This window comes from Trachypithecus francoisi, unplaced genomic scaffold, assembly GCF_009764315.1.
Source record: "Trachypithecus francoisi isolate TF-2019V2 unplaced genomic scaffold, Tfra_2.0 Lachesis_group11, whole genome shotgun sequence".
In the NCBI taxonomy this organism is placed as follows: domain Eukaryota; kingdom Metazoa; phylum Chordata; class Mammalia; order Primates; family Cercopithecidae; genus Trachypithecus; species Trachypithecus francoisi.
In genome coordinates this window covers 92318324-92343562 of record NW_022681456.1, presented here as the reverse complement: position 1 = coordinate 92343562, position 25239 = coordinate 92318324, and the positions used below count along the sequence as shown (strand labels likewise).

The window sequence follows — 25239 nt, the reverse complement described above, 5'->3', positions numbered from 1 at the left end:
GCCACGTTTTTGTTTGGTTTCTTGTTATAGCAGCTTACTTTTTGCTCAAACTTGATTATTTTTGTCAAATAACATCTAAGCATTCACTTCACTGATGTAGGCCCTAAGCAGACCGCACCACTCCTGCTTTTCCATTATAATGGAAATCTTGGGGTAAGGGACTGATTCTAAAAAAGCTTTGAATTAAGAGTTTTAAGCTGTCTTTTAAATCTTCATAAGTATTGTTACAGCCTTGTGAACATTTGTATAGCAGCAGACACAGCTTCATTATATAGCATGTTGTTTTTTCAGCTCTGTTCCCACAGATTGATTTTCTGTGTGTGAATTTTTTTGAGGCAGGGTCTCACTCTGCTGTTCAGGCTGGAGTGCACTGGCGCAATCTCAGCTCACTGGAACCTCCGTCAGACTCAAGCAGTCCTCCCACCTCAGCCTTCTGTGTAGTTGAGACCACAGGCACGTGTACCACCACACCCGGCTAATTTTTGTATTTTTTGTAGAGATGGGGTTTTGCCATGTTGACAAGGCTGGTCTCGAACTCCTGACCTCAAGTGATCCACCCGCCTCGGCCTCCCAAAGTGCTAGGATTACAGGTGTGACCACACCCAGCCAAGTGTTTGTTGTTGTTTTTCTTTTTAATGGGGAAAAAACTTTAAAACCTTAGACAATTTTAGTGATAAGGCTGTAGCATTAGAATACCATTGGCCAGGCATCCGGGCACAGTGGCTGAGGTGAGAGGATCACTTCAGCCCAGGGGTTGGAGGTTGCAGTGAGCCAAGATCATGCCACTGCACTCTAGCATGGGCAAGAGAGACTGTCTCAAAAAAGAACAAACATATTCTGCTAATCTGCTACTTTTGTATACTATATTGGATGTCTTTTAAAATAATTTAATTTTAGGTTTAATATACTAAATATTTTATAGAATTCTGAGAAGCACCAAATTATTCCATTATTTGACTATCTGAATCTTGCTATGTTACCTAGGCTGGTTTCAAACTCCTGGGCTCAAGTGATCTTCCTGCCTTGGCTTCCCAGAGAGGGGCTCCCAAAGCGCTGGGATTACAGGCGTGAGCCACCATGCCTGGGCTGGAGCTGTTTTAGAAAACACCATTGTGATTGGTAAGGAGGAGCTGCTGGGGGGGTAAGTAGAACAGGGACTTCCAGCTCCCAAAGCCACAGCACAGCCGGGGACTCAGTCTCTTTGGCTGCTGCACCAGAACACATGGAGTTTGAGATGTGCCATTTAAGTAGAATGAATCTGGTAATTTAACTCTCCTATTTAGGAAACAACATTAATTAAATGTAGCACCTTTTCAGCTTTGCTTACAACATATTCAGAGATTCAAGACTAAGATTGCTGCTGATAGCACTCTGAGGTAGGGAAAAAAATCTTACTTTTCCTCCTGGTAACTGGGGAGAAATAATGTGGAGTAAAATATCTTGCCCTCCACATACTCCATTGTCTCCAAACTGTCTACTTAATGGCAATAAAGCCAACTTGAAGCATATGCACTGATAGGGAAATAACCATCCGCAAGCTTCTTTTTTCTTTGTCTTTTTTTTTTTTTTTTTTTGAGACAGTCTTGTTCTGTCACCCAGGCTGGAGTGCAATGGTGCTATCCTGGCTCACTGCAACCTCTGCCTTCCAGGTTCAAGCGGTTCTCCTGCCTCAGCCTTCTGAGTAGCTGGTACTACATGCATATGCCACCACGCCTGGCTGATTTTTGTATTTTTGGTAGAAATGGGGTTTCACCATGTTGGCCAGGCTGGTCTCAAACTCCTGACCTCAAGTGATCCGCTCACCTTAGCCTCCCAAAGTGCCAGGATTACAGGCGTGAGCCACCCTGCCTGGCCTGCTTCTTTATTTAGTTTAACCTCTTCCCCACCCCAAGTCCCAAACATTAATATATATTTTTAAAAGACCGTCTTTAAATTTCCCAACTCCCATAATCCGTGGTCTTTGAGGGTGGGGGTAGGGTTCCATCCTTTAAGGAATCCTTGCCAGGCAAATATGTTGGTAAGTGTAAGGGAAAAGAGAAACAGCACTTTATACTGAGTAGGAAGACTCCTGCTGACCTAATAAATTCAGTCCAGTCACCACAGAATACTGAGGCTGGAAGGAAGCCTTTGAGCTGGTCTAGCACTCTCATTTTACAGAGTGGAAACGGTCAGAGCACTTAACCTGCATGAGCTAATGAGAGAGGAGGGTCTCCTAACCCACATCTGAATCCTGGTGTCCAGGTGTGCTTCGCGCCAGCCACAATGCAAGATCAGCTTTGTGGTGGATTTCTATCAGACTAGGAATTGGCTTTCCCAATGGCAATTGCTTGGTTCAGTTTTTGAAAAATGCTAAAACAATTATTAACATTATCGGCCGGTCATGGTGGCTCACGCCTGTAATCCCAGCACTTTGGGAGGATGAGGCGGGTGGATCACTTGAGGTCAGGATGTTTGAGACCAGCCTGGCCAACATGGTGAAACCCTATGTCTACTAAAAATACAAAAATTAGGTGTGGTGGTGAGTGCCTGTAATCTCAGCTACTTGGGAGGCTGAGGCAGGAGAATCACTTGAACCTGGGAGGCAGAGGTTGCAGTGAACTGAGACCGCACCATTGTACAACAAGAGTGGAACTCTGTCTCCAGAAAAAAAAAAAAAAAATTCATACTTTTTTTTTAAGAGATGGGGTCTGTCACCCAGGCTGGAGTGTAGTGGTGTGATCATAGCTCACTGCAGCCTCAAACTCATGGCCTCAAGCCATCCACTTGCCTCAGCCTCTCAAAGTGCTGGGATTACAGGCATGAGCAACCACACCTGGCTTAAGGTTCGTATTCCTAATTGTACTATTACCATTGTCTGGAATCTAATGATTTGACAGTATGTCGCAAGTTGTTTTGAAAGCTGGCATAACAGCACCTTGTGCATATAGTAATAGAGATGTGAAATTTCTTTTCTAAAAAGAAAAGTTGAGGCTGAAGCTGATCCCTTAAATGGTAATGTTTGACCAGCTACTTGGGTCTGTTCAAACAGAATGAATTGGCTCTAATCCTGTGGCCAAGTCTATTTATACACTCAATGTCTTACTTTTCCTCCATATTCTCTACCCAAACCATTTTGAAAGCCACGCTTAGCCTGGCATGGTGGCGTACCTCTGTAGTCCCAGCTACTTGCCAGGCTGAGGTAGGAGGATCACCTAAGCTCAGGAATTTGAGGCTGCAGTGATCCCAACACTGCACTGCAGCCTAGTTGGCAGGGTGAGACCTCATCTCTTTAAAAAAAGAAAAGGCCATCCTTAAGCCTTATTCCCCCAGTAAAGTTTATGATTCTATAACCTCGGCAAAATGTGAGCTCAGAGATGCAAAATTCAGTTATTTCTGCACATTTCTCTGTGGCCCAGTTTACCTGGAAGCCTTTCTAATGGTGTGTGAGTTTACAGAAAACCCATGTGACTATACAGGAGCATGCCTTCTGTTTTTAGACTGTTCCGGTGAATGGCTGGAGAATCTAACCAGGCAATTAGCAATTTTCTCATTTGACTTAATTAAAAATGATTTTATCATAATTGCATTACTAAGATTGAATTGATGAGACTTTTATGGAATTTTCTTGGATCCCAATAGATTTTCTTCTTCATGCATCCAAAAAGGTCACTTTTATTTTATTTATTTATTTTTTCTATTTTATTTTATTTATGCTAGAGTTTTACTCTGTTGCCTGGGCTGAAGTGCAGTAGCACAATCTCGACTCACTGTAACCTCTGCCTCCCAGGTTGAAGCGATTCTCCTGCCTCAACCTCCTGAGTAGCTGGGATTACAGGCACAGGCCACCACGGCTGGCTAATTTTTGTATTTTCAGTAGAGACAGGGTTTCACCATGTTGGCCAGGCTGGTCTCGAACTCCTGACCTCAGGTGATCCACCTGCTTCAGCCTCCCAAGTGTGGGAATTACAGGCGTGAGCCACTGCACCTGACTAAAGGACACATGTATTTCTATAAACAAGAATTAGTTGTGCTTCCCCTCAACAGTTCTAAGAGATAAGGGAATCAGCTCTAGACTACTGAAATTATAACTCAGGGGTTGGAGACTGGCTAATGACAGGCTCATTTTGTTCAACAGTGTTTCAGAAACATTTAAATTTGTTGCTAGCATTTAAAAGCTGGGAGATTCCTACAAAAATTCACATTTCTGGTATCTTTTGAAAAATCTGATGGTCAAGCAATATTGTTTTTCCATGGCAGTAGTCGGGAGTTTATTAGAAAACAGCAGCCCAAGAAACCAAAGTGTGCCTACACTGTTAAAAACTGTTCTGAGGCTGGGCGCGGTGGCTCACGCCTGTAATCGCAGCAGTTTGGGAGGCTGAGGCAGGTCAATCACCTGTGGTCAGGAGTTCGAGACCAGCCTGGCACATGATGAACCCTCCTCTCTACTAAAAATACAAAAATTAGGCGTGGTGGCACACGCCTGTAATCCCAGCTACTTGGGAGGCTGAGGCAGAAGAATCGCTTGAACCCAGGAGGCAGAGGCTGCAGTGAGCCGAGACTGCACCACTGCACTCCAGCCTGGGCAACAGAGTGAGACTCCATCTCAAAAAAAAAGGTTGTGAAATCGGCTGCTTCAAGTGCAGTGGTGTTTATGACTAGTTGGTCACAACCAGTTACAGATTTCTTTGTTCCTTCTCCACTCCCACTGCTTCACTTGACTAGCCTTCTTAAAAATCATCATCATCATCATCATAAATGGTTCTGAAATCCTCTGGGCATTGCTGAAATATGTCCACCCAATACTTCCAGCAGAATTTAAAGCCCTGGGTCCCATCACCCAAACTGAAAGGGACCCATGCCATACATGCAGATCTGGCAGTCTCGGGTACTCATTCCAATTTCACTACCCTTTTCATAAGACACATGATTTGTGTCTAAAGTGAGAGGGTTAGACAGCAAATGACATCTCCTTTCTCTTCTGGTACTTTTGTAACTCAGGAATTATTTAATAGAAAGCAGAGTATAGGCTGGATGCGGTGGCTCACGCCTGTAATCCCAAAACTTTGGGAGGCCGAGGCGGGTGGATCACGAGGTCAAGTGTTTGAGACCAGCCTGGCCAATATAGTGAAACCCCGTCTCTACTATAAAAACGAAAAATTAGCCGGATGTGGTGGCGGGCGCCTGTAATCCCATCTACTTGGGAGGCTGAGGCAGGAGAATCGCTTGAACCTGGGAGGTGGAGGTTGCAGTGAGCCGAGTTCGCGGTACTGCACTCCAGCCCAGACGATAATGGGAGAAAAAAAAAGAAAAAGAAAACAAAGCAGAGTATACAGAGCAGCAATAAATGCACACACGAAATTAATCCTTTTCTTGGAATCTTTTTAACCAGAGCTGAAAGGAGTTCCCACTTTTTGCCAGCATTCTTCCGTAAGACTTCCGCAAAGTGTTCTCCAGTGACTGCTGAGAAGTGAGGAAAATGCAACTGTTAAGGTTCTGCTTCACCTGCGTAGAGATTAGATGCGGTTTTTTTTTTTTTCTTTTTGAGACGGAGTCTCACTCTGTCACCCTGGCTGGAGTGCAACGGCGTGATCTCAGCTCACCGCAACCTTCACCTCCCGGGTTCAAGTGATTCTCCTGCCTCAGCCTCCCGAGTAGCTCAGATTAACAGGCGCCTGCCACTATGCCCAGCTAATTTTCTTTTTTTTTAGTAGAGATGGCGTTTCACCATGTTGGCCAGGTTGGTCTCGAACTCCTGACTTAGTGATTCGCCTGCCCCCACCTCCCAAATTGCTGGGATTACAGGCCTGAGTCACCGTCCCCGGCCAGTTGCAGCGTTTTAACATTTGATATTTATCAGGCTAAGTGCGGTGGCTCACACCTGTAATCCTAGCATTTTGGGAGGCCCAGGTGGGCAGATTACCTGAGGTCGGGAGTTCAAGACCAGTCTGACAACGATGGAGAAACCCCATCTCTACTGAAAATACAAAATTAGCTGGCGTGGTAATCCCAGCTACTTGGGAGGTTGAAGCAGGAGAATCGCTGGAACCCAAGAGGTCGAGGTTGCAGTGAGCCGAGATCTCGCCACTGCACTCCAGACTGGGCAACAAGCAAAACTGTCTCAAACAAAACGAAACAAAACAAAACAAAAAAATCATATTTATCTCAAGACCCAATTTTGGAGTTTAGTGACCAGATACTTTGAACTCTTGTTAAGTAGATCTAGTAACAACTTTTAGAGTAACTGGGATGGGCCAGGGGCGGAATGATATGGTTTGGCTCTGTGTCCCCATCCAGATCTCATCTCTGTCATCCCCACCTGTGGAGGGAAGGAAATGATAAGATTATGGGGCCAGTTCCCCCATTCTGTTGTGATAGTGAATTCTCATGAGATCTGATGGTTTTATAACGGGTCTCTTCCCCCTTCGCTTCCTTCACAGAGTCTCTCCATCTGCTGCCATGTAAGACGTTTGCTTTACCTTCTGCCATGATTACGTTTCCTAAGGCCTCCCCAGCCGTGCGGAACTGGGTTAGACCTCTTTCCTTATAAATTACCCAGTCTTGGCAGTTATTTGTAGTAATGTGAGAACAGACTAAGACAGCAACTATAGGCTTTATTTTCTTGCCAATTCTTTACAGAACTGTAAGGCAGTTGCTTCTTTCTTCCTTTGTAGATAATCTTCTGTTATTGCTACAAACTGGGATCAATTGTTAAGCTTGAAAGTTACATTACTGCCGGACGCGGTGGCTCACGCCTGTAATCCCCAGCACTTTGGGAGGCTGAGGCGGGTGGATCACCTGAAGGTCAGGAGTTCGAGACCAGCCTGGCCAACTTGGTGAAACCCAGTCTCTACTAAAAATATACAAAATTAGCCGGGCATGGTGGCAGGCACCTGCAATCCCAGCTACTCATGAGGCTGAGACAGAATTGCTTGAACCTGGGAGGTGGAGGTTACTGTGAGCTGAGATCGTGCCGATGCACTCCAGCCTGGGCAACAGGAGTGAAACTCCGTCTCAAAAAAAAAAAAAGAAAAAAGAAAAAGTTACATTACTATTGTGAATAAGTATCTCTGCACTTCCTTAAGCCTTTCGCAGGCTATGCAACCCTTGTGTTTTGAGAATGTATCTGAAAAGTGAGGACAGTACCTTCACCTTATACCTGCATTTCTCCACGCTAAGTATCACCTGTTTACTATTTATTATCCATCCTTTATAAGCAACATATTGCAACAGTCTTTTCTAAAAGGATGCCCACTCGTGGCAGCACAGGTTCTGAAAATTTCTTCAAAATCAAGAAATCTGATAATATATTGAGAAGTTGTGATGGAACACTCTCATTTATATTAATGTAAATCAGGAGAATTTCTTTTGGAGGAAAATTGGCAATATCCATCAGTCTTAAATACATAATCTTGTCCCAGTAACTACGCTGCTCCCAATTTATGTGCACATGTGCCAGTGTAGCATAATGTATGAGGAAAGTCAACTCCATCATTAAGAGATTGGTTGGTTAAAGATATTCCAAAAGCAGGCTATTAAGCAGTCACTGAAAGAATGGGTAGACCTATACGCACTAATGTGAAATGTCCACATGTAAAGGGGAAAAAAGCAAGTTACAGCAATATAGGTCACTACCACTTTTAAGAGAGACATTTATACGAATGTGCTTTGACTGTCTGAAGGAGACACTAGAACTGGGTAAGAGTGGTTATTTCTAGGGAGAGGAACTGGGGATCTGCGATGAAGAATGGAAAGGAGATGCTGTCTCTGACTTTTGCCCTATTTGAACTTTTCTGTGATGTGTATGCACTTCCTTTTCATTGCTGATGGTTTTTTAAAGGCACCAGACCAGGGACTGTAAGTTACTGAGTAAAGAACTCTCTCACCATTGGTGCTTTTCTGAAGGGGATCTGTGTAGCCCAGATACAAACCCTTGCGTGGGAAGGCTGTCCACCTACTACTTGCTGGTTTACCCGTTGGACTTGTGTCTGTCCTCCCTAAGGCCAAGTTTTCCCCACTCCAGTCTATATGGAAAAAATAATGCCTCTGTGTCTGAAGCCCTATTTCTGGCCTACGAGTGGGGCGTGTGGACACACGAGACAAATGGAGGTCTGTTAATGGTAGAGCAACTGCCAAATAAATCATGCCTGAACACAGGCACAAAATGGAAGTTATCTGGATACATTTGCAAATATTTATATTCAGAAAGGTAGTTTTGTTATTTATTAAGCGTTTATTTTAAATGCCTTCCCAAAGGTCCTGGATGCCACTAGAACCTTTAGTTAGGACTGAGATGTATATGCAAGAATGGCACATATCAAAATATCTGCTCATTAGTTCAGATCCAACATAAGTTTTCCTTGAACCAGAAACTCATATTAACTTAAAGTACCCAATGGCACAGCATCCTCTAATTTAAAGATTTTAAAACAAAAACATAACCAGAAGACCCAGTTTCCAGAATTGCTGTTAAAGGCCAACAAATTAGCAGGAGGGAAGGAATAAAAAGGAATAACCTCTCTTAAAATAACAAATCTACAAAGTCCTCTGCCATAAAAGCAGATCTTTGTCATTTCCATGAGATAATCATCACCTTGCTGAAAATGAGAAAGGCACCCTCCGCAGGCAGGGGGAAAAAACCCACTCACTGAAACAGCTTCTACTTGTTTTTACCATATATTCCAGGGGTTATGTGTGGGGGGGTTGTTTTTACATTTATACAGTTTACATTGCTTGACCCATAAATAACACTTGGAAGATTAACAGGGCCATAGTTGTAGAGTATTTACATAGCCCCACCATGCATACAGAGCCTTTTTTAATATTGGGGAAAAAAAATCAAAAAAATTGAATTTTCCATCACTAGGCAATAGAAATTTGACCATCTACATTTATAAACCCTGACTAAAATACAAGCAATCAGTTCATCCATAAATTCTGGTTCCCTAGCAAATCTAGCACTGCAGCTTAACAAACAGCTTACAATTCAGGGATATAAAAATATCAGTTTTAAAATCTGAAATGTACAGTATATACATTAATATTTGCACCGTTAAATTAGGAATACACTTAAGTCTATGAAATACTAAGTTATAAATAGCAATGTTTTTTGTTTTTTGTTTTTTTCAATCTGTAGCTGGCGCTGATACAATACAATGTTTACCTGGCCAAAGAGGGTTGGAAGGGACAAGTTGGCCTCACAATAAGATGCACAGTGTTAGCTAGGTCATCGTGACGGGCATGCCTCACACCAAGACAGACTACCAAGACCTGAACCAACCTGACTTACATAAATGACAAACACTATTGCTTTACAAAGGTGGCTGGAGTTCTCCATCTTCTAAAATCAACACCCACATCCAATCCCCTTGAGACAGCCTCTTGAGTATTCCCTTGAGGATTGGAAACCAAAGCAGCTTTATCGATCTGTAACGCACCCCATAGGCACAAGATGTCACGTCCACCTGGCACCATCCAAGGAGGGTAAATTGGAGAAATCACACCTTTCAAATGTTAATCTGACACTGTAAACAGCAGTTGGGTTCTCATTTACATGGGCAAAGGAAGCACTTTAAACTATTTTCACAACTTTCCTATGGAAGAAAAGGATACGATTCAGATGATTAATGGCTAAGTTTTAAACAAATGCTCTCCATCACTACTTGGTTAAGAAATAATACAATTTTTGCCCTTGTGTCCCTTTTTCTTCTTGGATTTTGTTGTCCTCTGACCAAACTGAGGGGTGGGAAGTGCAGACGGTGGACTAGAAAGGTCATCTGTATAGTAGGCAAATCTCTGTGGCCGGGGTTGAGGGATTGGTTGTCCAAGAAAATATCCTTCTTCTTCCGAGTCGGAAGAGGAGGAAGAGGAAGAACACCAGGAATCATCCTCCTCACCATAGAGTCCCAGAAATCGATTCACTCCTGGGTTCTGCAGGCCGTAATCGGAAGTGGCATGGGCGTACTGTCCATAAAGATCAGCATTCTGGATGTATGCTTGGATCTCCCGGGCACTTTTATTCTGTATAAATTTCTCATAGTTATCGGGGGTGTACAGCCTCAGTCTGTCCTTGGGAGAGTATTTTCTTTCTGTAACAAGATTCAGGGCATTGTCGGAGCGTGACTTTCTACTTCTCCTGCGGCGGTGGTGATGAGACCTGGATCCCCTCTCTTCAAAATGGTAGACGCGTCTCCGAGTCCTTTCACTCATCGGAGGCTGCCGGATTTCAATGTCATAGTTCCCATTGTCAATGACATCATCGGAAAACTTGACCTGCTGTGGTCTGGATTGAGACTTGGACCTTCTGAGCACGGGCAGATGTACTGGTTTCTCTTCAGGCAGGATTTTCTCTGGACACAACTCTGAACTTAGACTCTTTAAGGACTCTGCACTCCTGTGCAGCATGGAAGAGTTCAAAGTTCCCATATTGCTCATCTTCTCACAATCTTCTGTTTCCATCTCCTCAAAATTTTGCAGAGAATATAATGATGGCCTTGGCTTGCTTTCTCCATCCACCGAAGCCCCTAGAAGAGACACCAGAACAAGATGTGTTTCTCAGTCATCCTAATATTCAACAATAATTAACAGCTCCTTTTTTTCAAATACCCCATAATCCCTAGATTACGTACCTGTGATATTGGACAATGCCAAAGAATCCATCGAATCCCGAACACTTTGCTCTGGTTTCAGGTCTGACAGACACTCCAGGGAATCTTCATACCACTGTGTTTCATCATGATTATACCCTGAAGCCCCATGGTCCAGATCCAATTCCTGGAGCCTTCTACTGCTTGCAGGGCCTGGGTGGCTGCCATAAGCAGAATCACCCAGGCCATCTTGTGACTGCGCCCAGTACATATCAGACTGGTATTTTTTACTTGCAAGGCTCTGGTTATTTTGCTTTAACTCGGTCTTATTTTTAACCATGTTATCAGATATCCAGTGCTCACTGGCTCGAATATCCATCTCATTGGGCTGTGGCTGAAAGAGGCTTTTATCACCAAACTTGAGGAGGAGCTGCGTCATATAATCTTCATGATCAGCCCATTCTTCAGGGTCCTCTGGAGTTTCATGCTCTACTCTGCCTTTCCAAAATTCTTCACTGGCAAAACTTGTTCCTTGCCTGGAGAGACTCAGATCATCCAATTTTCGAGAGAGGGTGTCATCAGCATTGCCTGAGAGGCCAGGAAACTTATAGTTCAGAGCAGGCGATAAGAGGAGAGACTGTCTACACTGATCTGCTGACCGGCTGCTCTTGCCCATACGGACACTTCTTCGGGAGTCTCTTGATCGAGCTGACTGAAATGCAGAGTCGGAAGAATCAGAGGCATGGACGTCTTCACCGAGACTGCATGTTTTTGAGCAGTAAATCTGACCCTGTTTGGGAAGGAAGGGACATCCCAACAAAGAGGCTTTACACTGGGCACAAGAAAAGCATGCTTCCGTGGCGTGCCAGTGCTGCCCATCATAGGTCATCTGCGCATGGTCCACACCTGTTTTGAAAAGGACAGAATAAATAACAAGTTATGGTTTAATGCCTGAAACAAGGTATAAGGAAGAAATGAAGAAAATAAAGATTACGGGTATGGGGAGCCGTGTGGGTGACACCGATACAATTAATCCTCATTCTTTGTGGATTCTGTATTTGTGAATTTGCCTACTCATAAAAATTTATTCACAACCCCCAAACTAATATTGGCAACACTTTCATGGTCATTCGCAGATGTGCAGAGTGGTAAAAATATGAATTGAACCAACACGCACTGATCCAGGAGATGCTCCAGCTTTTTGTTTCAGTTCTCATATTGCAGACAAGTGTGGTATTCCTGGTTTATCTACTGCCATGTTTTCTGCGTTTTTGTGCTTTTTGTTGGTGAGTTTGCTGTTTAAAATGACCCCAAGTGGAATGCTGACAGTGCTGAAATGCTGTCATGTTCCTAAGGGCAAGAAGGCTGTGATGTGCCTTATGGACAAAAGACGTATTACATAAGCTCCTAATCTTGAGTATGGTACTACTGGCTGTGAATTCAATATTAATGCGTCAACAATGTACATTCAATAAAGCAGTGGCTTTAAGCAAAAACACACATGAAACAAGATTATGCACTGATGGGTTGATGAAACTGCTGTGCCCAGAGGCTCACAGGAACCTAACCCTGTATTCCCCCACGAGCAACGGTTCAGTGTTCACTAATCCAGCGTTCGCAGTAACTTCACAGAAAACAACTACTGCGAATAACAAGAATCGACTCTGTTCACTTGTCAAATTTCATCAGCTGGAACATTTAAGATCTGTACATTTCACTGTATGTAAATTATACCTCAACTTTAAAAAACAGAAAAGAAAAAATAAGACTGTGGATAATTCTAGACAGACTAATGGCTAGGTGACAGGGCAGACGGGCTGGCTGTGGACTTACCAATATGTTCCCCACAGGTTTCACAGTACTCCGCATAGAGAGACTCAAAACAGCCACAGCAGAAGGGACGGCCATCCTTCATGATATACCTCTGTCCTCCCAGGACCGTTTCACACTCAAGGCAGCAGAAGTGTTTCATGTGCCAATGGCGACCCTCAGCTTCTGTGCACTCATCAGCAAAAATTATCTTCAAAAAGAAACGTGAAACCAGAGAATGAAAGAAAATCATTAGGAACTATTTTAAAGGCCAAGTAACTGCATGTTTTTTGGGCAATGGACAGACACTGGCTCTTAAAAAAATCAAATAGCTAACCTTGTTTCTTAGAGTCACAAGCTTAAATCTAACTTGATTTAGCTACAAACTACAGCATAAATTGAGAGTACTGAAAAAAGAGAGTAAATAATAAATGCTTGCTTCAACTTGACAAAACAGAATTCTACACTGGAAGTATTTCACTGGGTCATATTTTTGCTCCCCAGTAACATTTCCTTGGCATAATCTGGCAGAGAACACATTAACACGGAAATAATTTAGTGAAATAATTTGGTGTTTCAGTGGAAAGAAAACTCATAAAAATGTCTGTGAACTCAACACAGTTATAGCTACACAGATGCTGGAATTGAGTGAACAGCATTTGTGTTGATAATGCTTTATTTGACCTGGTGGCCATCTCCAGATTAAGGACTCTTTATTTTTTGAGACAGGGTCTCACTTGTAGCCCAGGCTGGAGCACAGTGGCACAATCATAGATCACTGCAGCCTCAGACTCCTGGGCTTGAGCGATCCTCCCACCTCCGCCTCCTGAGTAGCTAGGACCACAAGGGCACAACCACCATGCCCAGCTAATTTGAAAAACATTTTGGGACAGAAATGGGGTCTCACCATGGGGTCCAGGCTGGTTCTTTTATTTATTTTTATTTTTTTGAGATGGAGTCTCGCTCTGTCACCACGCTGGAGTGCAGTGGCATGACCTCGGCTTACTGCAACCTCCGCCTCCTGGGTTCAAGCAATTCTCCTGCCTCAGCTTCCCGAGTAGCTGCAACTACAGGCACCCACCACCATGCCCAGCTAATTTTTGTATTTTTAGTAGAGATGGGGTTTCACCATGTTGGCCAGGATGGTCTCTATCTCTTGATCTCATGATCCGCCCGCCTTGGCCTCCCAAAGTGCTGGGATTATAGGCATGAGTCACCGAGCCCGGAAGGTTCTTCTATTTTTTTATATTTTTGGTTTCCAAAATATGTTCAGTGGAGCGCGGTGGCTCACCCTGGTATTCCCAGCATGTTGGGAGGCCGAGGCAGTCGAATCTCTTGGGGTCAGGAATTCGAGACCAGCCTGGCCAACACGGTGAAGCCCGCCTCTGCTAAAAATACAAAAAAAATTAGCTGGGCGTGGTAGCAGGCACCTGTAATCCCAGCTACTCGGGAGGCTGAGGTGCAAGAATCACTCGAACACAGGAGGCGGAGGTTGCCATGAGCCGAGATTGCACCACGGCACTCCAGCCTCGGCAACAGAGAGCAACTCCATCTCAAAAAAATTAAAACAAACCAAAACCAAAACCAAAATATGTTCAAAGAGAACATTGTTGAAAAAAAGTATCAAATAAATGAATGTATAAAAATAAAAACAAAGTTTATTGTCACACATGAAAGGAAGCTAAGAAGATACAACGAGTAAATGCAATGAGGCACCCTGGATTGATCTTGGGTAAGAAAAGGAACATCTGTTACAAAACTAGGAAAGTCGAAACAAAGACTATGATTTAGTTAATGGTATTATACTGATGATAATTTCCTAGTTTGGATACATATATTATAGTTATGTAAGATGTTAGCATCAGGGGAAGCTGGGAGAAGGGCATACAGGACCTCTCTGTAACAGCTTTGCAATTCTTCTGTAAATCTAAAATTATTTTAAAATAAAAAGCTAAAGGGAAAAAATTTGTCCTTTCAAGCCATCATCCATTCCCGCCTTCCCCCAGGGTAACTACTACTAATTTGGTATTTGTCTTTCCATACCTTTTCTGAGTATAAACAAATACATATATCATATTGTTTTTTAAATCCTTAACAAAAAAAGACCATCTACTACATGTTCTTCTGCAACTTGTATTTTCTCACAACGCACTGAAGATATAATACTTATCAAAGTACAAAGACATCTGCTTCCCCTTCTATTAGGTAGGTGCAAAAGTAATTGCAGTTTTGACCATTATGGCAAAAAACCACAATTACTTTTGCACCAACCAAATAGAGATTACGTCATTGTATGAATGTACAGGGTTTTCTTTAAAACATGCACACAGAACAAAATCCAGGAAATTTTAATATTTTGCTTAGATCTAAACAGTGGAATATTGGCTTAATCTAAGCTTATTTTTCCCAGTGTGAAAGGATGAACTTTTTTTTACCTCGTCACATGCCGAGCACCGTGGTTTGAGCAGTTCTGCATGGTGCCTGCCACAGTGAATTTTTCCATCCTGATAAAAATAGATGAGGTCGACCAGCAGCTCATTGCACGTGAAGCAGACAAAACAGGATGGGTGCCAGCACACGCCAGGGCCCGCGCGGGAGGCGAACACTGCAACTTCACCTCCATTTATCTTCAACCCACACTACAAACAAATGGGTTTGAATGTAAAAGGATCATTTTTTAAAGACGGGATTCTCAGGCTTTCCTACTTTAGGATAAATCTCGAATTTGTCAGGAATGTGTTTATTTTTGCCACCTCTGTTAGTGATTAAATAGCTCTTTAATGCTGGATTACTGGTGATTCTCCACTGTAAGGCACGTGTCTCAGACACACTACAACTGTTTCTAAGGACGGTGTAATGTGATTCACACAAATAGTGGTTTTCCTGTGCCAGCCTCCTGCTGGATACATTTCCTACTCTGAGAACTGCCAGCAAAGATCTGAATGTCTTCATTATGTTTCTGCCTCTTTTGAATACGAGATGTCTCCTAGCACCTACCGCCATGCCAGGATCCTACCAAAGGCAGGATTTCACCCAATGTTTGCACAAGGGTGACTGACTCCTGCTGTCATACACAGCAGTGTAGTTAGTTACAAATATGAAACATGAATTGCTATTTAATAAAAAGCCAGGCTGTCTTCCTCTCATTTTTTGGAGGCTTTCAGGGCCCACACCTCTGCTAGCCCAGTCACCTACCCCTAACTATCCAACCCATCCGCATCACTGCCACAAGCTACACATCGGAGAAGGGGCTGCCCACCTGCTCACACACAGCATGCATGACTGCTCTGGACAGAAGCTTAATTGTTCCTCTTCCCAGTGCTTCTTTCTTCCGCTGAGCACTGAACACCTGCAATTCTTTTTTCTCCTCTTCACTCAAAGACTGGCAATACCGCACCTTCACAGAAAGCAAAACAGAAACACCACACTGAGTGCACACTCTTTCTCACCAGTTCTCTACTTCCAGAGTTTCAGGAAATAAAATAGTAAGTTTAGCTCGCCTGTGTCACACCTCCACGATTTTAAAATGACACCATATCCGAATTTTACAGCCTCTCTAGAAAAAGGGAAATGCAACGTGAAGGAATAGTCTTTTTTTTTTTTTTAATAAGAAATGTTTAATTGAAAACCCTTATCAGCACAGACATTAAAAAAAAAAAATAGGACATTAACCTTTCCACAAAAGATTTAAACTTGTTAACTGCCACTTTTACTCTCCATTCTACGTACACTCAACTCAACTGCAGGCCTGAATGACCATAAAGCATTCACTCTGGATGCAGGGGCAGGGAAATCTCAGGCATTTGTAGGTTCCTCATCATTGGTGGCTGGCTGCAAACACTATAAAAAGCAACTTGTGTTAAGTTTATTACACTGATACTCTTTTCCCTCTTCTCTCAACGAATGGAAAGCTGTATTGTCTGGCCAAATTTTAACTAAAGAAAGGCAAAAGAGAGCCCTCACCAGTGAGGATTTGGGGTTTATGAGCAGCATCTCAATGCTTCTCATGCATTTTTTTTCTTTTTTCTAATTAGCCTTCTTCCGGCTATTTTACCTCATTATCATGTGGTGGTAACTGGTACAAAAGCTGTTTAATCCGATGCTTCTCTCCAGGGCTGTTAACGTAAGGAACCTTTTCCTCTGGTAAGCAAGCAAAATAGAGCTGGATCTGCATAAGAGACAGTGAGAATGGTATCAGCATACAGAACTGAGCATTTCAGCTCACTTAATCTTTAAAAGTTACCTTTCCCTAGGTACAGGGTTTGGCCTCTTGTAGCTAATGAGAAGACCAGCTGAGCCAACTCAGCAGAACTGCAAACCTTCAGATAACTAGCACCCAGCTGCTAAATTGCTCTTCACGAATGTAATTTGTAGTGAAAATTAGGGACATCATAAATTATGCACCATAAAATATGCACATTTAAGACTACTCTTCCTGGTGGTGTGGCTCACGCCTGTCATCCCAGCGCTCTGGGAGGCCAAGGCTGGTGGATTACCTGAGGTCAGGAGTTTGAGACCAGCCTGGCCAACGTGGTGAAACCCTCTCTCTACTAAAACTACAAAAATTAGCTGGGCGTGGTGCTGCACACCTGTAATCCTAGCTACTCGGGAGGCTGAGGCAGGAGAATCGCTTGAATCCAGGAGGCGGAGGTGGCAGTGAGCCAAGATCGCGCCACTGCACTCCAGCCTGGGGGACAGAGGAAGACTCCATCTCAAAAAAAAAAAAACAAAACAAAAAAGACTACTCTTCCTCAGCCAATCTTCCAACGGGTCATCTAAGAGATCAGCAAGAGAGAGAGTCCTGGGTGAATTCTGCAAATTACCACACAGACTATGTGACATGGCCCAAAATCCACCCAGTACACAAACACACTGAATTTGCTCTCTGAATTTTACACATCACAAAGACAAAAGCTGTTTAGCTAAATGTTGTAAACTCTTCTTTATCAGGTGCTCTCAAACATCAGCTTTCTTTGCTTCCAGTCTCTCCAGGGAAATTGGAGAGAAGCCATATTGAGCTGTACTTTGCTCATTCTGAAAGGAAAACTTAATTTCTGCCTGTTTGTTTTCTGATATCTTTAAAAGAACATCCCTTAATGACTACTGCAAAGGATACTGCAGAGCTGAGAAGGAATAAAAGAAAAAAAAAGACAGGAGACAGGAATTTAGGGCCTGTCTACTTCAATACCTTAGTACCACACAAAACCTACCCACCCTAAGATGTAAGAAGGGATTCTCTCTAAGTAGTTTGTCCAAATACTGCTTTTCTAACTGCTTTGCCAGTACTCCACCCTCTCCCCATTCTATCAGCTCTAGAAGCTTTTTATAGTTATAAATACTTATTGAATATCAGCTACATGCATGCCAGGTACTGTGCTATGCCATGGATAAATAAGGATACCCTATTCTCAAAAAATGTCCCACCCTACAGGAAATAGAACCCTAAATCAGAAGCAAAGCAACCACACACCCCACTGTCAACTTTATTTTCAAATGATGCCTTTGCTCTTTTAATAATATCACCAGTGATTTTCAACAAGTTAATCATTGTAAAGATATTGGGAAAATTAAACAGGCATATAGAATGTTCTCATCTTCCTTAAAATAACAATACAAACAAAGCATAAAATTAACTCTTTAATTTTTTCCCCCAATCCCTGTGGTGTGACAGGCTCTTTTATATGCAAAGTTATCAAAGGTCAAATGTCTAAGCAGTAACACTTCAGAGGGTTTCTGATAGCTTGCCATCTCGCTTCCAAAGCAAAAGCATTGCTGAGAACTGGCATGGAAACTTTTTTCTTTTATTGCCTTTTTGTTGTCCAGAAGTTTTTCGAAAGGTAAATTCCTCTCACTCTCAAAAGGGATTCATCCAAAATACACATAACCAATGCATATGTAGTACTCCGGATTTCATTCATTAGAGCAAAAATGGGATCCTCATGAGGTGGGATCCTTATGAGGCTTCTGGAACCATGGGTACGACAAGACTGGAAACTTCCATTGAGAAACTAAATATGACCTTCAAAAGTAAAACTTCAAAGCCATACAAAGAAGAATAAGGACTGAGGAGGGTGGTATTCCAGCATCTCAGTGATGTTCTATCCATTTGCAAAATAATGTTCTGAAGTCTGAACTCACACTGAAAAACAAAGGATGATGAAGTTCCTACCTGCTCTGGTCTCAGGCCCGGGGGAACCCAGGCGTACTCCTCCAACGCACAGCCAGAGTCATCATCTGATGTGGAACTTCTCTGACAGCCAAAGGCCAGCTTGCTCATTTTGGGCTCCATCTCCAAAGGCATAAACTTTAAAGCCTGGTTTCTCAGGCACAGGACATCAAACAATGGCTGCTGTGGACAACATAAGAAAAAACAAAGACATCTAAAACCTGAATGCATGTCTCTTACTCTGACCTAGAGCTTTTACTGAATGCTGTTAACACACAGCTGGGCCCAGAGAAAGTAACCAAATTACGACTGTCACCACCCCCCAGCCCCCAGGCCCCCTGAAATTCAAAATTTAGAGCTATATAATTTGGTAGTAGTCCCTTTGCCAGCTCAGAATTTCAGAACATGCCACCAAAGCTAGTTTATTTCCAGGAGCCTTTAAAAGGTGCCTCTCTATAGTCAATTCCTTAGAAAAGTTCTCAAGAAAGTTGATGTGTTGACTTTCTAACTTGCCCACAAATCCTTGTGACATCCTATAAGTTGTAGAAAGAAGTGTCAGGGATCAGGCCATCTGCCTTGCCCATTACTATGCCCCATGAAAAATGGCTCAAGACCCCACTCGGTCCCCCGTATTTCCTAAGCAATTTTTCCAACTGAGGCAGTGCTGCCTTCTGAGAGTGGGTCCACTCAGCCAAACTGCTTAGGTTTCAGATTTTTTTTTCTTTTTGAGACGGAGTCTCGCTCTGTCGCAGGTTTCAGATTTCTAATTATGTTTTGTAAGACACTAACTGAGTTTACACACAAAATAGAAATAGCACAATTAAATCCTTATACTGCACATTAAATCCTCAAGCCTTTACTAAGGGCTAAAGTCAGCCAGACATTCATCAATGAGTTCCTTCAACAAACAGTCTGAATACAGAACTATGTGAAAATAAAATCCAGCTTGGTGACTGTTAATGTTTAATTGCATCATAAGCAGGCATTCACTGAAAAGTTATGCAGTCAGTGCCTACTATGTGTGAAATGTCATCAGCCTGCTATGGGCAGAGAAAGATGTAAATCCTCCTCTGAATAAAAAGCCTCCTTGGATGAAGGGCTATAAAAGTGTCAAGACAACATTCCCTGCCCTACAACCCAGGACCTTTGCTATTACCGTTTATATGTTCTTTGTCTCTTCTGATTCTTAAAACATCCCAGGACACAAAGAAAAAAATAATAACATCAGAACTTTCAGAACCAGATGGAGAGATGGAGCTTTTTTATACCTGGCCCTTTCACCCACAAAAAAATGGTGTAAAAAAAGAGAATTATATATAATTATCCCGACTCAATCATTTTAGAGAAAACAAGGTTCAGGAAAGTCAAGAGACTTGTCCAAGGTCATATGGCTAAAAGCCAGAGTCTAGTCACACATACACACTGACACGTCAGACTTCCAAAAATTCTTCTGCCTTAATAAACCTTCTTCCATCTCAGGAAGGATGTCAAAAACAAAAAGAAGTTCTCATTTGCTTAAACAAGTGGGAAGGGCAGTGAAAACCCATACACTTTCAGCCTGAGACTAAGTCATTTTTCAGCAACTATCTCAATTCAACTCTAAATACTAAGAGTGTTGAAAAATACTACCTATTAAAACCTTTGATTATTGGCTGGGTGAGGTAGCTCACACCTGTAATCCCAGCACTTTGGGAGGCTGAGGTGGATGGATCACAAGGTCAGGAGTTTGAGCCCAGCCTGGCCAATATGGTGAAACCCTGTCTCTACTAAAAACACAAAAATTAGCCAGGTGTGGTGGTGGGTGCCTGTAATCCCAGCTACTCAGGAGGCTGAGGCAGGAGAATTGCTTGAAACCAGGAGGCGGAGGTTGCAGTGAGCTGAGATTTTACCCGTGGACTCCAGTCTGGGCGACAGAGCGAGACTCCGTCTCGAAAAAAATAAAATAAAATAAAACCCGATTAAAATGTTTGGTTTTTCTTTTATAAATGATAGGACATTGAGAAAATTAACATTGTAACAAATGAAGGGCAAGCACCTCATAGCTACAATCTATATTAGCAGTAGGAGCAATGCCACACATATATTATTCCAACTAATAAATTTAACTTGCATTCACCCTGAACAAAAAGTGAAGATGACCTCATTTCCTACACTACCATTGGGAGGTTATGACCTTTTAAACAAGGCATTATTTCGCACAGGTGCAACTCATTCACGTCTTGACTAAGGAAAGGCTTTCTAAACATAGGCGTATTCCTCTGATTCCTCAATAAAAAAGGATGTGTTAATGAGTCAGAAAATGTCTTGGATATTTTGAAAAAACTACTCCCACATGTCAAAGGAAGGGAACCAGAGGTTAAGAATTTAATTAGTAACTCTAAAACTCCTACCAGGAGAATGAGTGCCTTCAATGCAATTTAACCCAAATCATGAAATACGAACATCTGCCCCCTGCTAAATCAGGCTAAGTGAGGAGACACTAAGGTATTCGCTCTGCAGACTTACAAAGAACATAAATATTCAATAGAACCTAAAAATTAAATGCCACTGGATTATAAAACAAGAGAAAACATCACAAATTAAGACAAGGCATGGATTTTCCAAGCTAGCACAAAGATACCGAGTGCCGAAGATCTGAATTACTTTTACAGCTGTACTCCCTGATTAGCCTTTTGTGGAAAATGTACAGTAAATTACTATCCTAATCAAGGTAAATCAACGTTAGCACTACATGCCACAATCCCACCATCCCCTCCTCCCAATCACCTGGAAGTTCTGGCCACATCTCAAACTTACAATTCCCACAAGTTCATTCCAGCCTTTCAACAAATTACATTGAGGACTGACTGTCATTCATGCACAAAGTAAAGAGTCCAACTGAGGAACCTTGAGTGACAATATCCTTTCCATTACAGGCATGGCTTTGTGTTTCATTTGTTAGCAGACAGTTAACTTACTTCTCCATGCCTGGCTGGTACCATTAGTGTTACAGCATCTAATCACTCTATCAAGCAACCCACTGTAAGTGGTGTCTCATTTAACAGATGGGGAAACTGAGCCTCAGAGCAATATGCCTCAGGGTCAATTGTCCAAGATCAGTAAGTGGTCTTAGGATCGGTCTTGGCTGTGATCCTATACCCCTGCAACCCCAAGCTGCCTCCTGTGGGGAGTGTTGATGGAGCCAATTCCCTTTTCTTGGTGAATCAGCCAAGCTACTGCGCTGCAGACACACAAAATGACACAACTGGAGGGTAGTCCACTTCACCCACAGAAGGCATTTTAAGGATGTACAGTCAAAAAGGATTGTAAAATTTCAATGGTCTCATGAGCACTTGGTTCAGAGTTTATTCACTGAGGAAAGTTTTTCTTTTTCCTTTATATCAGAGAATATTTAAAATGACAAAACATTACATTCACTGGCAAGTTCTCAGAGCTCATCAAAACACAAACATTTAAAAAATGTTGGCTGGGTGCAGTGGCTCACACCTGTAATGCCAGCATTTTGGGAGGTTGAAGCAGGCAGACCACCTGAGGTCAGGAGTTCAAGACCAGCCTGGCCAACGTAGTGAAACCCCCTATCTACTAAAAATATAAAAATTAGCTGGGCATGGTGGTATGTGTCTGTAATCTCAGCTACTCAGGAGGTTGAGGCAGGAGAATTGCTTGAACCGGAAGTTGCAGTGAGCCCAGATCACACCATTGCACTCCAGCCTGGGTGACGAGAGCAAAACTTCGTCTCAAAAAAAAAAAAAAAAAAACCCAAAAGTTATATGGCATGGACTCCACTGGGACCAGGCTGTGCTAAGAGTCGCTACATCATCACTAGCAACTTCTTTTTTCTTTTCCTTTCTTTTTTTGAGTTTTGCTCTTGTTGCCCAGGCTGGGCGCGATCTTGTCTTACTGCAACCTCTGCCTCCCGGGTTCAAGCAATTCTCCTGCCTCAGCCTCCCAAGTAGCTAGGATTACAGGCATGCACCACCATGCCTGGCTAATTTCATATTTTTAGTAGAGACAGGGTTTCTCCATGTTTGTCAGGCTGGTCTTGAACTCCTGACCTTAGGTGATCTGCCCACTTCGGCCTCCCAAAGTGCTGTGATTAAAGGCGTGAGCCACTGCACTCGGCTAATTTTGTATTTTTACTAGAGATGGGGTTTCTCCATGTTGGTCAGGCTGGTCTCAAACTCCTGACCTCAGGTGATCTGCCCGCTTTGGCCTCCCAAATTGCTAGGATTACAGGCGTGAGCCATGGTACCTGGCTTCTAGCAACTTCTTTACCTGATAACACAAAAACTTCAATTTAGATTTTTCTTTTTCCTATTTATCTGTCACCGAAGCTGGAGTGCAGTGGCTCACTGCAGCCTATCTACCTCCCAGGTCCAAGCAATCCTCCTACCTCAGCCTCCCAAGTAGCTGGGATCACGTACATGTGCCACCACACCAAAGTTTTTTGTTTTTGATTTTTGTAGAGATGGGGTCTCCCTATGTTGCCCAGGCTGGTCTCAAACTCCTGGACTCAAAATATCCTCCTGCCTCGGCCTCCCCAAATGCTGGGATTAAAGGTGTGAGCCATGGCATCTGACTTTTTTTTATTTTTAAAGATTGCTTGTACTTGCCAAGAGATCCTGAGAGTCTGTTCTTAAGTATATCAGTCAGGTGAAAGCAGTGGCAGCTAAACATAGTTCTTACGCTTGTAAAAAGTTACACTAAAAATTATGAAAATGTGGCTGGGCATGGTGGCTCATGCACGTAATCCCAGCACTTTGGGAGGCCGAGGCGGGTGGATCACCTGAGGTCGGGAGTTTGAGACCAGCCTGACCAACATGGAGAAATCCTGTCTCTACTAAAAATACAAAATTATCCAGGCGTGGTGCACACCTGTAATCCCAGCTACTCGGGAGGCTGAGGAAGGAGAATCGCTTGAAGCCAGGAAGTGGCGGTTGCAGTGAGCTGAGATCATGCCATTGCACTCCAGCCTGGGCAAGAAAAGCAAAACTCCATCTCAAAACAAAACAAAACAAAGCAAACAAACAAACAAAATCATATATATACATACACACACACATATGTATGCATATGTGACCTCACAATGTCCCTTCCTTAGGCATTTAAATCACTATATGGTATTTACTTTGGCAGCACAGAAGGAAGAAGGGAGCCTGGCCATTCCTTCTGCTCGGGGTCATAGCTAAGGGTCTTCCTGAGGATACCTAACCATGGCTGTATGTAGTCTGCCAAAACATCATGTTTTAAGCCAAGCATATGAGACCACAGGTAAATTAGACCTAATAGAAAAATTGTAATAACTTTATTTTCAGGTATTGTCTCTTAAGGTTGATGACATGAAATGGGCAGAATCAGTTTAAAAGTAGTCTGCATTATAATGGAAATAGAACTATTCAAAGTTGGGGTTATGACAGAGTAAAACTTTTTTTTTATGATGCTTCTTTTTTCTTTTGTAGAACCATGCTTAGATGAACTAACAGTGGCCCTGCTCTATACTTTTTTTTTGGTAAAATTTTATTTGGGCATCACTTTAAACTTCCAAAAAGTTGCAATAGTAAAAGAACTCTGATACATCCCTTACCCAGACTCATCAATGGTTTACATTTTGCTCCATTTGCTTTTGCATCATCCTCCTCCCTCCCTCTTCCTCTCTCTGCCTCACATGTATACACACTTCTGTGGGATCCATTTGCGAGTGTATTTTTTACATTCTTTTAACTAGCCACAGCTCAAAACATCAGTATTCTTAACTATTCTAAGGCAAGCTTATTGTCTTGGTCTTAAAATGTTGTAGCAACCTTAATCATAAATGAATGTCAACTATGCATTAACCAATCTTGTACTAAGTTTGGAAATAAATCAGTAGGCATCCTATTTCTCCAGTGTCTCTCTATAATTTTGAATATAAGTAAACCTCATAATGCAGGAGAAAAAAAGCAAAACAGTTTTCAGAGATGGGTTTGTTCAGGTTCCAAACAGTCTGACCATTAAGGAGGCGTGTAGAGGGCACAGAACCTTTTAACAGCTACCACCACCATCAAAGATGTCAATGGGAAGGGGTGGTCAAGCACAAGGAACAGCTGTTAAAACTTAATTCTCTAGCAGGTTCATGAGTTCTTTGCAGACACTATTTTGAAGACTAAAAGCCTACTATCAGAGTCCAGTAGAGAAACAAATGTCAAACAGAAAAGAAGGGTATGGGCCGGGCGTGGTGGCTCAAGCCTGTAATCCCAGCACTTTGGGAGGCCGAGACGGGTGGATCATGAGGTCAGGAGATCGAGACCATCCTGGCTAACATGGTGAAACTCCGTCTCTACTAAAAATACAAAAAACTAGCCGGGCGACGTGGCGGGCGCCTGTAATCCCAGCTACTTGGGAGGCTGAGGCAGGAGAATGGCGTGAACCCGGGAGGCGGAGCTTGCAGTGAGCTGAGATCCGGCCACTGCACTCCAGCCTGGGCGGCAGAGCGAGACTCCGTCTCAAAAAAAAAAAAAAAAAAAAAAAAAAAAAAAAAAAAAGAAGGGTATGGTTATAAGGGAGGTGAGAAAGAAGCCCAAGGTCACATAGAGAGAGCTGGGATACTTTTTTTTTTTAGAAAGGCAAGGATTATCATGGGGCTATTCCATGCAATAGAAAATGGAACAGTCCATTTCCCTCCTCTGTCCTTTCTCTTGCCTCTTCCTTCAAAATAGTTAAATA

At 42.7% G+C, this 25239-nt stretch overlaps 1 protein-coding gene across 6 annotated transcripts in view; it reads right to left on the bottom strand.

Moving 5' to 3' along the window:
• Window positions 1–8189: 8189 nt before the first annotated feature.
• Window positions 8190–25239, bottom strand: part of PRICKLE1 (prickle planar cell polarity protein 1) — a 124765-nt gene continuing 107715 nt past the window's right edge. For 5 of the 6 annotated variants that reach the window (XM_033222371.1, XM_033222375.1, XM_033222374.1 and 2 more), the window contains exons 2-8: window positions 18541–18720; window positions 16426–16539; window positions 15631–15768; window positions 14807–15010; window positions 12396–12582; window positions 10605–11468; window positions 8190–10499 (exon numbers count right to left, since the gene is read on the bottom strand). In XM_033222371.1, the coding sequence (XP_033078262.1) occupies window positions 9643–10499; window positions 10605–11468; window positions 12396–12582; window positions 14807–15010; window positions 15631–15768; window positions 16426–16539; window positions 18541–18672 (2496 nt within the window). In that variant the 5' untranslated portion in view covers window positions 18673–18720 and the 3' untranslated portion in view covers window positions 8190–9642. The remainder of the gene's footprint in view (window positions 10500–10604; window positions 11469–12395; window positions 12583–14806; window positions 15011–15630; window positions 15769–16425; window positions 16540–18540; window positions 18721–25239) is intronic. The other variant, XM_033222377.1, reaches the window with a different exon arrangement.